The 16,599-nt window shown below is 37.1% G+C and overlaps 1 protein-coding gene across 2 annotated transcripts in view; it reads right to left on the bottom strand.

Moving 5' to 3' along the window:
• LOC150075240 (synaptic vesicle glycoprotein 2C-like) overlaps positions 1–16,599 on the bottom strand; it is a 212,684-nt gene that overhangs the window by 40,641 nt on the left and 155,444 nt on the right. For both annotated transcript variants that reach the window (XM_090388690.1, XM_090388691.1), the window contains exon 6: positions 15,316–15,449. In XM_090388690.1, the coding sequence (XP_090244816.1) occupies positions 15,316–15,449 (134 nt within the window). The remainder of the gene's footprint in view (positions 1–15,315; positions 15,450–16,599) is intronic.

The following is a 16,599-nucleotide window of genomic DNA, read 5'->3' on the forward strand; positions in this document are numbered from 1 at the left end:
CGGTGTGCTGCTGTCATCAGGGCCAGAAGCAGTTCAACTAAATATTAGTTTGCACCTAGTGAACTTTTCATTTGGTTTTCCATTTAAAATGATAAACTGAAGCAAACTGAAGGCTTCTGATAACATTTCAGCCATAATTGTCGTGTTTACCAAACTGTTGTATAAAGGTTGCAAATGCTCATTTTGGAATATTTTGAGAGCACCTGTAAAATATTAGTTAGCTTTGCCTTAACTATTAATAAATATCTTTTGTTTATATTTTTTATATTATATTCTTATGTTTATATCTTTTGCTAGTCATCACCATTGCGAAAAAGGGTTAGAAATGTGAAATTCCTAGGTGATGCACTTTCTTTGAACACCGATGTATATACAGATAAACGATGCACATCACACAAAATTAATGAAAGTCAATTTTTTGTATTAGAAGACAAACAGCTAACTTTAAAAAAGTCTGGCCGACAGATCTCAACGGCGGAAATTATGATTCCCCTAATATTTACAAGTTCATGGAGAATACATCAAATACACACAAGGATACATCAGAAAAACGCTGAGCAGGCTGGCCTGCTCAGCGTTTTTCTGATGAATAATTTTTCTAATGATCAAAAATAAATAAAAACTGAGAGAAGCACTACTTTTATCAACCTAGTTCTGATGATCATCCACCTTGGCAGAATTCCTGGAATTATATATCTCTTATTATCAATAAAAATTACTCATACTTTTAAGTTGGTAATTTTTTATTTATTATTTAACGGTACCAGAACTTCTCGCTCATATCCTTATTGTGTATTTCTCTGGAGAAGTATGTATGTTTACGTGTTCGATTTGCATGCTATGCAAGTTGAAAAACCTGGGATGACTCACGGAGGGAAAGCCCGACTCCCTCCGCCTTAGGTCGACAGAATTTCTAAAGTCCTCCATCTGAGGACTGTTCAAATCCTTTCACATCGATGGGATCAGACCCAGACCTCTTCAAACAAGTAGTATACGGCGATATATGGTATCCACTAAGTTGCCACGCAGGACTGGACTGTTGGTAGATGTTAAGAGTTGTACTGGAATTATAAGTTTGGTATTCTTTTAATACAGTTCATAAGCAAGGCAGAAATTTTATTCTTATGCTGTGGCAAGCCGGATTCAGTGATCGACTTTTTTTGTGCGGTTTTATTATAAGTGCGATGAAGAGATTGAAGATATGTACATCGAAATTGAGAGACTTCTAGATGAACAGAAAACTCACTACACCATCTTTTTTTGGGGAGGGGACTTCAATGATAAGGTTGGAAAGAGATAAAACAGCTAAAGAAGGGAAACTATTGGAAAATTTGGAATTGGTGAAAGAAATTAAAGAGGTGAAAGACTTGTGGAATTTGCAGAATCTCGAGGAATGTCAGTAATGAACACTTTTTTCAAGAAAAGGGTGAACAGAAAGGAGACATAGAGAGCCCAAATGGATTAACAACTAATGAAATCGACTTCATCCTCACTAACAGAAGATATATTGTGAGCGATGTTACTGTCCTGAACAAGGTAAGTATTGGAAGTGATCACAAAATGGTAAGATGCACACTCGATATAGATGTAAGAAAAGAAAGGAAAAAACTGACTTGAGTAAATAATATGAAGGTCCTTGGGATAACAGAAGAGGAGAAAAAGCAATATGCACTGCAACTTAAGAACAAGTTTGAGCTTCTGCAGACCTTTTAGGACCAAGATATCGACGAGGAATACAGCAACTTTCTGAAAGTGATAAAGCCCGAGAAACTTATAGGTAAAAAGAAACCCAAAGAAGCAAAAATTAGTCAATAAAAACTTGTTATGATGAACTGAAGACGACAAATTAAGAGCAAGATAAACTGCGACAAGGACAAAATTGAGTATACTGAGTTATGCAAAGCCATTAGAAAGAGACTCAGAGAGGACATAAGAAAATTTAATACAAGAAAAATAGAACAAGCATTAAGGGAAAACAAAGGACTTAAATCAGCACTCATGAGCAGGGATACAGACAGACACATGTACTGAAACTGGAGAATAGTGATGGTGTATTTATAAATAGCAAAGAAGGCATAATTCAAATAGCAGAGGACTACTATAAAGAATTATATAAGGGACAAGGGAATGATGCCAGCAGTGGGAAAGATGGATCACAAATTAGCAACACATACGACATACCCGATATCCTTCCTGATGAGGAAGAACATGCATTGAAGAAAATGAAGAATTAAAAAAACTCCAGGTGAAGATGAAGTTACTGTGGAGTTCTTAAAATTAGGCGGAAGAGACATGACACAGAAACTAGCAAGACTCTTCACAAAATACATTAGGAAAAGCGTGACGTCGAAGGAGTGGAATAATGCAATCATAATTTTGCTGCATAAGAAAGGATATAAATCAGAAATTGGAAATTATAGACCAATTAGCTTGTCGTCCCACATCTACACGTTGTTCACAAGAGTCATTACTAACAGATTAGAAAGAATACTTGATGAGAATCAACCGAAAGAGCAAGCTGGCTTTAGGGCAGAATTCTCAACAATGGATCACCTTCACGTAATATCACAGCTAATGGAGAAAGCAAATGAATATAAAACACCATTATGCCTGCCATTTGTGGATTATGAATATGCATTTGACTTCATACAGCATAAGGCAATGTTTCGGGCACTGGAAAGACAAGGCATAGACGCCCCGTACATTATGATTTTGAAGAAAATATACGAGAACGCTACCTCCTTTATTAGACTAGACAACGACAGTAGCAAATTTAAAATTGAGAAAGGAGCTCGACAAGGAGACACAATATCTCCGAAGTTGTTTACTGCTGCCCTTGAAGCTTTCAGATTAGACTGGTCGCAGAAAGGAGTCAATGTGAATGGAGAATACCTAAACCATCTACGATTTGCAGATGACATTGTGATCATAAGCCACGATCCCAAAGAATTAGAGGAAAATCTTAATCTGTTATGCAGAGTAATTAAGAATTTCGGACAAAAGTAATGATGAACAAGTATGCCACAAAAGGGGATATAATCAATGGTGGAAGTCAAGAGAAGAATAAATTTCAGAGGAATAGCATAATATAGTCGCATACTAAGGAGCAATATCCAAATTTGTCTGAAACGTAAAATAATGAACCAATGTATACTCCTAACCATGAATTATGAAAGTGAAACTTGGGCACTCACCAAAAGAATGGAAGAGAAGCTGAAAACTACACAATGAAGTACGGAACGAATTATATTAGGAATCAGACTGTTAGATAAGAGAAACACATGTATCAGGCAACAAACACAAATAAAGGACTTTCTTATCAAAACTAAAGAACTGAAATGGACTTGGGCAGGACACATAGCTTGAAGATATGACAGATGGACTAAGAAAATAACAGAATGGTACACAAGAGGAGCTAAAAGAAAACCTGGAAGACAACAACGGTGATGGACAGATGAAATTCACGCGTTCGTGGGTAGTAAGTGGATGGCCATTGCACAAAACAGAAGGAATTGGAAAGTTGCTGGAGAGGCCTTCATCCTGCACTGGATTGTAAATAGCTGATGATGATAATGATCATAAGTGCGTGCTGCAAATTTACTAGACATCAAAGGTGTTTCTAAAATCCACCTGTGAATGTAATTTTCTTCTCCACCTGTTTATGGACTTGCAGGTTATCTGAAATCCATTAAAACTTAAAATTTATTTTTATGTGCATAATTTTTTTCTGCATATTTGCATGTTATTTCTTGGATAAGTGACATAAATTTCCTTAATTGTTGGCAATCAGGGCCATCCCAATATAAGTTTTAAAAGTATTAAATAAGCAATTATGTAAGACAGAAAGAATATGAACCTTAAAGGCGGATTTTCTTTCGTCTTTAAACAGTAAAAAACTACCTGTAAATTATTCGTATTCTATGGTAAGATATCTATTTAAATAACTATGTAAATTGAACGGCCGTGTGTGAAATATTTCCTAGCATTTATATTCTTGACTATCTTTCATTCTAGCTTTTTAATGAAAGAATGAGTTGGGCGCCTGCAATACTGATTCACCATCCGCAATCTATGGCAGTTTATTTCTTTTTAAATTTCCCAGCGCAATTTCAAATGTCAAAACGCATTTCTCTTAGAAGCCATTCCTTTAGCTAAATTTTGCATGTTTGCTGAGCTCTTGAAGTAATTCGCTCTGGTATTTAGTTAAACGTGAAATATTAAGTCTCTGTGGCTAAGCGCGGTAACAGTGTATATTTATGAAAGCCGAAATTGTGCAATTCAGCGGACGAATATTTGTTTCAGATGACTGCAAGTTACAAATTATTCAAAGAATGTAGAATACTAATAAAGAATGTATTAAATTCACAAATGCAAAAAAAACAAATTTGTAAAAGAATTTGAAGCTTTTAATATGCATTTTATATTTATATGAAAATACATCGTAATTATCTCCTAGGAATTTTAGATTTGAAATAAATTAATATCTACACATTACTGTAAATGGAAAAGATAATCGAAACACACTTACGGGTATAACCGTATACAAATGTATTTGACAATTTCTTAAGAACAGGATTTCTTTGTAACTAATGACAAACTATACAGCATGCGATGTGTTATGTTACCTTTAACCGTGATTTTTCATCATCTTTATCATCTTTATGACAGTATCTCCTTTTTTTTTTTTCCCGCGGAGAAGTCTAGGTTCAAATCCGTGAAATATGGAGGGATTCTTTAATCAGGGCTGTAATTAGCTAATATTGGTATGAGGAAGTGAGATTTCCTTCCATGAGTTATTCGAAATTTTCCATCCACAGTGTATGGAAATCGACCTTTCAACACACTTGTACAGATAATAAACTATATAAACTGATGCACTATGACCATAGTATAGTAGTTGATGTTCCAAGAAACTTCAAGACAACCATTTTAATCATCATATCATAATTCTTTTAAGTTTTCTCGGTTTGCTTTTTTTTTATTTTTATGGATATACAGTATTTGATAGATATATTTTTTATTATAGATATATTTGCAGTGAATGACGTGCGTTGTGATCAGGAGATGGCAAAAGTCTCGTAAAACTCAAGTCTGAATAATTTTTTGAAAAATAAATTAATCAGCAACTCAGCTAGCATGTTATATCCCAGTATAACTCATCTAGTAAATACAGGGTGTCTCAAAATTACACGGCATAACTTCAGGAATGAGTTCCTCATATGTAGACAATAAAAATATTTTATATCAACATAGTTCCGGAAATCCGTGGTTCCCGAGTTATTAACCGGAATGTCTTATCTCCCGCAAGTGATTTCCTTCATCACAAGGTACTGACAGAATCTGGTGGTTTTCCATTCCGACCATGTATTCAAATTAGGAGCAAGCGGATATGCATTTATGTACGGTTTGGCAGACGGCAATGCTCTGGAGGCTCGTCGTTTGTACCACGAAAGGTTCCCAGAAAGATGTCCAGACAGGAAAACGTTTGAAGATATCCATCGCCGCCTTTGTGAACATGGGACCTTTACACCTCGTGCTGCCGACAGAGGATGACGAAGATCTACGACTCCTGAAGTAGAGGAGAAGATTTAGGATGTTGTGTATGCCACTCCTGGAATCAGCACACGCATAATAGCAATGCAACTGGCTGTTCAACGTTCGACTATTTGGAGAGTGTTGCGAGAACACCAACTGTATCCTTACCATCTGCAACAGGTACAGGCATTGTCACCAGCAGATTACCCTGCGCGAGTAATGTTCTGCCAGTGGTTTTTACAGCAGTGTGGTACAACTCATCACTTTCCTGCCTTAGTGATATTCACAGATGAAGCACAGTTCACACGAGACGAAATCCAAAACTTTCACAATCAGCATGTATGGGCTGAGGAAAACCCACATGCAATTCTTACATCACATCACCAACAGCGGTTCATCCTCAACATCTGGGCGGGTGTTTTTGGTGATAAGTTATTTGGGCCCCTTGTACTTCCAAATAAACTCACAGGGCAGGCGTACAGAAACTTTCTGGAAAACAACACGCCTGATTTCTTGGACGACGCCACTGATCATTCGTCAACAAGCACACTTCATGCACGATAGCGCTCCCGCACATTTCAGTCATCTGGCCCGCAATTACCTGAATCGACGGTTTCCTGGTCGGTGGTTAGGTAGAGGTGGACCAACTGCCTCCACGCTCACTTGATTTAAATCCACTAGATTTCTTCTTGTGGGGCCATTTAAAGTCATTGGTGTATTCGACTTTGGTAGCTGATGTGGAAACTGTCCGCAATCGAATTGTGGCAGGTTGTGAGCCAATACGAAACATGCCAGGAATTTGGCATCGTCTTCGCGAGTCCATGAGACGTCGATGTGAGGCCTGTATTCAGGCAGAAGGTGGACATTTTGAACAATTACTATAAGGTGATGTGAACAGTTAAGTGTCATAGACAGACCTTCAAAACTCGGAAACCAAGCATTTCCGGAACTATGTTGATATAAAATATTTTTATTGTCTACATATGAGGAACTCACTCCTGAAGTTATGCCGTGTATTTTTGAGACACCCTGTATACTTGATAGACCTAATCTACGAAGAAGATCGTTCATCTAAAGAAAATCTCCGAAAACCTTCGTTATCAAATTTGCTCTTTTTTTTTTTTTCCTAATGCAGAAAATTCTGTTTCGTTGCCTCATTTGGCCTTACGATTCATTCAGGCACCATGTCACCAATATAGATAGGCTCATTTCTAATCCAGTGAAGTCCATTTCTACCTACTGTCTTCTAAAGCTCACTTTCTTTTTCTTACAGAATCTAAATTATTTATTTCTTGAACCACCATTCTCATTGCCCTAATTATTCACTCCAGTTCATCCCATCCCGATTTCTGTATCTTATTCAAAATCCCTTTATCACTTACAGTGAAATTCATCGTTCTTCCAACTCCAAAATTTATTAGAAAATTTTTGTCAGCTTTCTGTAGTGCAGCTTTCATAACAGGTATCATTTTCCTTATGACTTGAAGCATTCAGTCGTGTAACTCCAAGATTTATTTGGGTTCTTTAGAATTTTTACTCAAGACAAGTAATATCACGAGACGCCAATACGCAATTATCATTGTGTCTTGGCGTCGGGGATTTTCGTATATTCTCCGGTCGGTTTTGTCTATTTTATGTGATAAAAAATCCGAGTTTCCAGGAGGAGAAAAGACTCAGTCCATCTCCGAAACCTATTAATTCGGAAACCATATACACTGTGTATATATACAGTGGGTGCACGGTATCTGAGTTATCCGAGTCCCCGCAGTTACGAGGATTTGAAATTAAAGAATTAAAGGAAGCTCTTGAGAAAATTGACCACGCACTTGAATATTTTTGTGAGAACTACCCCCTTGATGATCCTGCAGCAGAAGTTAAGCGCGAAGTTAAAGACAACTAAATGCTACGATGCAATTCTATCTGAAAAAATACGGTAAAAAAAATAAAAAAATAAAATAAACAAAACAAAACTCTGGATTCATTCTTGATTCGCAAAACTGAAAAAAACACAGTGTAACTTCAATAAACTTTACTTAACCTTGCATTGTTCAACATATAATAAAATATATCTAATAAAATAATTGTCTCACTAGCTGTACCCGTTGCGAAAATTTCGCAGTTGGTAGCAGAATTTTTCTCTAGCTGTCCGAAAGAAATGTGGTCCACGTTTTGTCGTGAGCAGGTAAGCCAGTACGCGTCGAATCCTTTCTCAATACTAGTATCTGAGGAAACGTTTAAATTTTCTTTGGTTTCACTTATCTTTCCGATTATTCAAAATGTGCACGTTGCGTGCATTTTATATTTTCCCATTTTTCTGCACATCTAGGAAAAAACATTTTCGATTTGAGACCACTTTCAGCCCGATCGATTAAACATATTTCTGATGAACATAGGATGCCTGTGCCACCAGGACCATCTATAAAAAAGCATTATTAACTGACGTATCATCGCATTGTACTGCTGTCGTTCTCTCCCTGATAATATTTAATTGGTCTTCGTTAGCAGTCTGTACGTAGAGTTGCAAATAGTTAGCCGAGCTGAAGATAAAGTTGTGATGATGTGAAGAGTAATGAAGATTTTCTAAAGATATCGTTACATTTCTTCGAATGACCAAATCATCATTCACCATAAGTCTTTATTCCCTTGACGAAATTAACTCTTATTTATTATTTACCTTGATGAAGCACTTATTTTTAATATTTATTGTTTAAAAAAGCACTTTTAAAACTTTAAAGATAAAGAAAAATAATAGTTTTGTACTGTATAACTATTAAGGAAACACCTTTAACATTTGTGGTGGTGCCATCTACTGGTGAGAGACTTAACTTCGTTTAATGATCGCTTATTTCGATCCTCCGAAAACGGCTTCCGTATTAATATATAGATCGGAATTTTTATATTTTCTCATTTTTATGCATACCTAGGAAGAAATATCTTCAATTTGAGACCACTTTCAGCCCGATCGGTTAGGCCTATCGTTCACAATGGCCGTCTCAAGAAAACGGCTTCCGTATTAATATGTAGATTTTTCAGTTCCTTCAATCCATTTTTTACTATGTACAACTACATAATGCACATTACCAAATTTGTTTCCCCGTTTTAAGTGGAATTTTCTGGAACCAATTATCCTTGGATAATGAGGACCCCTGCGTGCGTGCGTGCGTGAATATGGAGAGCTAGATAGGTAACGGGTTTGTAAGGCTATGTGTATTGCTTATCTAGTTCTCCATATTTTCTTATATCTCAATCTGATGTAATGTTTAATCGTTGGTTCGATGGCATTAATCAGTTTTGTTAAATGTACTTTACATAATATTATTCTGCATTTACATAATTTTAATTGACTTTACTTTATACTTGAATTAGTTTGTTCAAATTTTGTTTTAAATTATCAACCACAGAATACACGCAATTTACAGACATATTATATACGGCGCAATATGGCCTAAGTTGCTGATGCGCCTAAAACTCTACAACCAACTGTACCTATCAGACTGACCTTTGATTCTTTCCTAAGCTGTTAGCCTCAACCAACCATGTAGCCAGCTTATTCCAGTAATTAACTCTCTGGCGAAAAAAAGAAAACTACTTACTACTACTACTCGATCCTAACTTTTTTCCCCGTAATTTGAACTTATTTCCCATCGTTCTAGAATCATGTATAACAGTGACAATTCACTGTACTTTCTCTTCTCAGAGCCTTATTTACCTCAATTATGTCCCTTCTAAGGGTGTCTAGTTACCAAGCACTGTACCACACATATTCGAAGCTTTTATACAGCTCTATAATTACTTACCCTTTTTGAATTACGAAGCATTTTCAACTTCCAATCTGTAGGATCCTACCCTGAATCCAAGGATGCTCTCATGAGTGCTGTTTATTGTATTCTCTCCATCTTGTGAACTCCTCTGACTGAGTGGTCATCTCGGAGTATAAACAGAAAATTTATTGGCCGCCGTAGCCGAGTTTTCAGTTGTGAAGGTGTATAAGTAGACGTGTCTTGAATGACCGGGGTTCAAGCCCGTAACTGCTGAATACGGCGCTGTTTGTTGTATTCGCTCTTCTCTGTCTTGCGAACTCCTTGTGATCGTCCCGGAGTATAAAACAGAAAATTTATTATGGCCAAGGGGTTGCTTATTTCTTTTTCTGCTTCTTTTGATATAACTGGATAGATTCCATCAGCCCCAGGTGTATTATTTACTTTTAGCTTTAGCAATTTCTCTTCCACTTTCTTCTCTGTCATAACAAAATCATTTAGCTCCCATTTATAACTTGGTGCACTTTCTGGTATTCCCAGCCTTAAAAGCCTCTTGAGTGAATGTAAAGCACACTATTTATATAGTTTTTCAGCGACCTGAATAGAGTCATTAATAGTTGTGACACTGGGACAGCGTGTCCATCTCTTTCCTCCTTGTGTTAACATAAGCAAAAAATTCTTTGCTACTTTTCTTTGCCAACGACTTTTCATAATCTGCCTTAGTTTTCCTAATCCCCTTAGTGATCTTGTTGTTGCACTAGTTTGTATTTTCTGTAGGAGTCCATGTCCCTGTTAATTTATAATTATCTAGTTAATTTATAATTATCCAGATTTTTCTTATCTGTAACTAGTCTCATCAGTTATTCTGACATCCATTTAGATCTATACCGTGAACTATATCTCTATATCTGTTATTCGGTATAAAAAGCTTAGTAGCTTCTGTGATTACGTCCCTGAATGGCTCCCATTTACAATTTGCAGTTGTTAACATCATCAGTTGGTCTCACTGAAAGGAATTTAAAAACTGTAAGACCACTGCAGTCGCCTTGACGTAAGCAGAATCCCTTTCCCTTACCCTTGACAGTAGTTGTATCTTTAAGTGTATTCTACTTCAGTATATTCTGATCACTGCCACCTAGTGGCTCCTTTATCTGGATATTCGTGATGAGTAACTGCTGATAATCAGATCAAGAATGTTGTTTTCTCTTGTTGCCTCTCTAACCTGCTGCTCTAGAAGACAGTCAGATAATAAATCCAGAAAGTTTCTGCTATTGTTTGAGTGATTATCCCACAAGTTTCAGTTAATATCTGGAAAATTAAACTCTCCCATCTCCTCATGAGTAGCACATCCATCCCATCCCTAGCGGGTAGCATAGTTGGTATTATCACCGTCGACCTCCCCACACCATGTGGAAAAGACCTGAATTTTAATCCCGTCAGTGATAGGACGAGTTTTTATGGGTATTTTTCACAACGTGGCTGAGTTAGTCGGTCTCAGGCGAGGTAGCATGGTTTTTTCTCCCGGAAACCTGGGTTTTCCATCCACAACACTGAAAATCGACCACAGAACATGGCAATTTACAGATATGTAATACACGCACAATTTCGCCTACGTTGCTTGTACGCCTAAATGTCTACAACAACAACAACATACACTGGTGTGCAAAACTTAAGGACTAGTCAGGTTTTCACCTGTAGCTTCTTATAGGAGTGGCCTGGATATGGGAAAGGCATATCAAAGGAACCTCGTGAGGTACAGAAATGATGAAGGAAACAACTCGGACATAACAACGGAAACAAAACGGTACAGAGGGATTTTATTCAAAAATGGCAACATAACACTGGCTGCCATGATACAGATGCATCACTGCCAAAGATGGAACAAAGGGAAGAGGTGGTCTCAGTAGGAGATATGGCTACTCTTAATGTCAATACAGGCTTTGCACCGCCTGTCCATACTTAGAACAATGTTGTTGATAAGTTCTTGCAGTAAAATCGTCCATTCCTCTGTCAGCGCCATCTTCAGCTGGTGAACATTTTCTGGTGGGTGTGGACGTGCCGCTAGGCACGTCCACACCCACCAGAGCGTCCCATATGTATTCGATGGGATTTAGATCGCTGGAACGGGCAGGCCAATCCATACGAAGATGTCCTCACTTTCCAAAAGCATATCAAAAGCTGCAGTGCGATGGGGTGTAGCGTTATTATCCATAAACAGCAGTGCGATGCATTATCCATATTATTATCTATAAACTGCAGTGCGATGGGGTGTAGCGTTATTATCCATAAACAGCAGTGCGATGCATTATCCATATTATTATCTATAAACTGCAGTGCGATGGGGTGTAGCGTTATTATCCATAAACACGAACTCGGGGCCAATGGTACCTCTGAACAGACGCACATGGGAAAGGATTACCTCAGTACAGTAGCGTGCACCGGTTGCAGTTTACAGGAAACCGTTTCTTCGGCATACATCCGGTCCACCTGCGTTCATTTGATGCGTAGAACGATTAACCATTCTATTGCTCTCTGTTCAAATCCATTGCTTTCAATCTATGCTGCATGGCAGGCTTAGAATGTAGCTGTGGACTGATGACTTGGACTTGTGAGGAGACATGCAGTCACGGTATCGCATAAAGTACAGAGTCTTCCTGGTGGTGCAGTTGTGGGTAGCGCAGTTAGTATAATCACCGTCTTTCCCACACCGAGTGGAAAAGACCTGATTTCGAATCCTGTCAATGACGCGAGGAATTCTTATAGGTCTTTTTCACAACGTAGCTTAGTCAGTTGGTCTCAGGCGAGAGTAGTATGGTTTTCTCCCAGGAGGGAAAAAACCATACTACTTATGGCGGGTTTTTCCGCAAGCAAACAGCAAATCGACCACAGAACATACGAAATTTGCTGACATATGTACGGCACAATTTGCTGATGCACCTAAAAAATGCTACTATAACGAACTTTCTGGTGGTATTAGTCTAACCGTTATGTTCACTCGCTGGCATATCTTGTGGCTTTGCAGTTTCACACAATAGTAAATTTTAATTTTTGAGAAGCATTGCGAGGTATTGTCATCATTCATGTTTTAAGTGAATGGTAGTATTAGTCTCTTTCTTCCACTGACCAGTGATGTTAAGAGTAGTTGACGTGGGCTGACCACTTACTCTGAAGAATGGATATACCCGCAGAGTAGTATCATAAATTTCATCATTGGATGAGGAAATAGACTTTTCTTATTGTTACTATTTTTGAATTGCATGTTGGCATCGGGCCGTGAGGTATTAGCCTATTGGATGTGTGTGTGTATTGCGTTTGTTCCATGGTTGGTTTGCTTGTTTCGCGTACTGGAATTAAATACGAGACCCTCTTCCGAAACTAACTTTGCCACCCCATGGCCAAGTTAGTTGTAAGATTGTAGTCACTGCGCAGTCAAAATTGTCACAAAATTTCTCACTACGGGGAATTTTACCATTGTTTTCCGTATTTTCTGCGCCTCGGTATATTTTTAATTACGTGTATATACTCTTGCAGAAGAACATTGTCCGATCACTTGATATTTTTATTACATGCATATCGTATTAATAATCTCTTAAATGAAATTGCAGTTTTTATGCATAGGAAAAATAAATTAAATTACCTGAAATGCTTCTTTTTTTATATTTTGGATTCTGTATAAAATCCATTATTTTCTGAGGTCATTTGAAACAATTTTATTTTATTTATTTTTGCTGATTTTTAGATGTGATGTTTTCGAAGCTCAGATTTTTCCTTTTCATTTAATAATTTTCATAGTAAGCGTAATTTTTTATAATTCTAGTAACTATAATGTGCTACACCACTGCTGCAGACAGGGAGTGAGATCGATTTCAGTTGTGCGTGAGAGAGAGAGAGAGCTATCGATTGAATTACGCGTTTGTCTTCTGTACATCTGAGTGGATATTGTAAGCGCAGCCGTACATGCCATGTAACATAGTTGAATGATTTTTCAGTGTTGTCTCTTCCTTTTAAATATGGTGTTTAACTTGAGGAAAGATATTTATACTTAAATTTTATGAAGTTCGGACTAAATCTTTTAAAAATTTAAATATTTTTTTATTTCCTTTTTATTCACATTAATGCAACACTGCTTAAAACGAATGAAACGTTTTAAGAGGAATTTGGTCAACTCCAATAGCCGGTGTGAAAATGAAAGCCGGGTGTGGCTGCTCGCTTACTTACAAAACATGTATTGATTTTGTACAGTTGGCTGCCTGAATACTACCTTATTTGAAGCGAAGAATGGTTTTTCGATTAACAAATTAGTCTATGAAGAGTAATTACAGATTTCTCTCCTTTTCTTCCCTTTTTACCCCACTTAGAGCGAGAACAGTTAGCAATAAAACCTAAGTACAATAATGTCTATACAACTAAGAAAAGATATAGGAAAAAAGAGAATACTTTTCTGCAAACTACCTCTTCTAACTCTTATATTGATGACCTTGGTAAACCACCTCCTACCATTCCCAGTACACTCCACTCAGTGCCTCCTGTCGTCTTCTGTCAAAAGGGTGTGAGAAGAATTTTCAACAATCTTGACGCCAAGAAAGTGCCAGGCCCTGATGATATTTTTCCGCTTGTTCTCAAAACCTGTGCATCTGAGTCTACTCCTGTCGCCTCTGTACACCTGTGTTTTTCCTTCTGCTTCAAAATTTGTTCATATACGGTCATTTCCTAAAACCGTTGACAAATCTCTCCCATCAAATTATCGTCCCATTGCACTTCTACTCTTTCTAAAATAATGGAAAACTTCATTAGCCGCCAGCTCTTAAACTGTCTTGAAACCTTCCATCTAATCAATGGTCGCCAGTATGAATTACGTCAGTGTCGATCCATTGGTGATATTCGGGTTTATGTTACTCGTCTGTGGACAAATTCATTCGAAAAGTTTGGTGAAACTCAAGCAGTTGCTCTTGACATTTCAAAGGCTTTTGATCGTGTTGCATAAAGGTCTTCTAAATAAGATTCTATCTTATGGTTTGCCAGCTGTTTTTTTTGTATATTCAGTTTTTTCTCTGACCGCTCACTGTGGGTGATGGTAAATGGCTCTCCGTCTTTTGACTTCTCCACTAATGCTGGTGTTCCCCAAGGTTCAATTCTTCCTTCCTTCCTCTATTTTCCTCTCGTATATTAATTACCTTCTTCCACTGACTGGAAATCTTATCCATGGTTTTTCTGATGATAGCACATTGTATTCCACCTTCCAGTTTGGGAAACCTTACCTGCACAAACAGCTTCAACTTCTCAAATATCCATTACCAATTCCTGAAATGCTGATCTCCAGGTAATTCTCCAATGGGACAAAGATAACTTAGTTAATTTAAATTCTTCGAAAACTCAGCCCTGTCTTGTCTTGCAAAAGGGATTTTTCTGCTCCTGTGCTTATCTTCGATGACACTCAGAACTAATATTTCTTCTTCCTCATTTATTCCTTCAGCTTCTGGAACAACCTTCTTTCTTTCACATTTCCTGTAAATTACGGTCTACAGAAACTCAGATCTGATACCTTCTTTCGCGTTCTCAAACTTAAACCTACTCACAGTACTAAGTACTGTAACTTCTAATGCTTTTCGTGTATGGGGTTTCATTAAATAAAGAAAAAAAAAAAAAAACTGGGTATTATGCTCTTTTAAAGAAGAGAGAGATGTTAGTGTACAACGTTATTTAAAAAAAAAATGGTTATGTTCAACGAAATGTTCATAGGTGATATTGATAATTGATTTCAGTTCTGAAGAGGCCTATCATATATTTTTCTCAGTCTACCTAAGAATAAGTATTTAGCTGGTATTTCTTGCTACTCTCTCGCCCGCCTCCTTTTCTCCTAACAGCTCGAAACGGTATTATGTTCGTATATTCAGCAGTGCTGAGGTAGTCAATTATAAATCATCTGAAGCTCATAACCTTGTTCTCATAAAATTATAGAGCTTATACGGAGTTCATACATCATCTAATTTTTTTAAAAAAATGATTATACTTATCTGCTAACCTCCAAAAGGAAACGAGGGCTCTCAGGCAGGAATGCGAGTCCTGCAGCTGCAACTACCGCAGGGATGGAACACACCAGCAGAAATACCCTCCAACTTCCAAAATGAAGACGCTTGGAGTCCATTACGCTTATGCCTGTGTGAAGTAAATCCATATTAATATGATTAACACTCATATTATTACGAATATTTTGCTTATATGTTAAATAACTGTTGTTTCTTATGTTTCATCAAAATGCAAAACTTGTACTGATTTTCTGGTTTGTCGGAAAGAAAGGAAAGCAAGCCTATTTCTGAAAGTTTTTCTTGGAGAATAACTATTTTAAAATAAGCATACAGTACTTTTAATAATATATTTTAATTTGTACTGTGGAAGATACAATCTTTTATTATTATTAGCCATATGGTGCAAGGTAGCCTGATGCGTATGCTGCACCAGCCAAAAAAAATTTCTCAATTACCCTGAGTGAGAGGGGGGGGAAGGAAGGAAGAAAGAAATCACCAAAGAAAAAGAAGAATGATGATATCCAGCTCAGGACCCTGGGTGTGCCAAGCCAATGCTCACCAGATGTGAGCCCCTGGGGTACTTATTTCATTATATAATCAACAGAGAAGAGCGTTAATATTTAGATCCCAAATATTCATAAATTCTATAATATTACTTATATGTTGGGTTGCCCACCTGTCAGGGCTTACAGTCTGTTTTCTGGGTTATGTCATCATTTTTAAGGATCAGCACCAGATTTAAGCAAAAGTCGAATAAAGCATGGCTTGGAGCCTCATTATCCAAGGTGGGGCCCGCTTTTCGTTTTGTGAAAATACAAATATAAAATTTAAAGAAAAATGTGCGATGCAAGCAGAAGCGGGGGTGGGTGGGGATTAACCTCTCCTAATCCGTTCTTAATTTTGATTTAAATAGTATGTGGATACGTGTATTGTGTTGAGGAACTTGAATCTGCATGTATGGTAAAAGTGAATCACTTACACATTTGTTGTTAATAATTTTAAAAATAAATCCTAAAATATTAGCCTTCTTAGTAGTTTAAGATGATGCTTTTGAAAGTAATGGCAGTACTGATTATGTATGTAAATATAAATTTTGGCCTGTCTTCATCATTTAGATTTTTTTTTTTTTTTAATTTGCTATATAAGCAGAATTAATATTCCATACCGGGTAGGTATATTCTAATGTAGGAAGGATTATATAAGTGAGCGTATTACCTATGTTATATACATATTTTTTATAGATATGTGTATATATACACGTAATGTATATTATATACGTA

Source organism: Mastigoproctus giganteus, chromosome 14 (genome assembly GCF_048544385.1).
Source record: "Mastigoproctus giganteus isolate SK-2022 chromosome 14, ASM4854438v1, whole genome shotgun sequence".
NCBI classification, from domain to species: Eukaryota; Metazoa; Arthropoda; class Arachnida; order Uropygi; family Thelyphonidae; genus Mastigoproctus; species Mastigoproctus giganteus.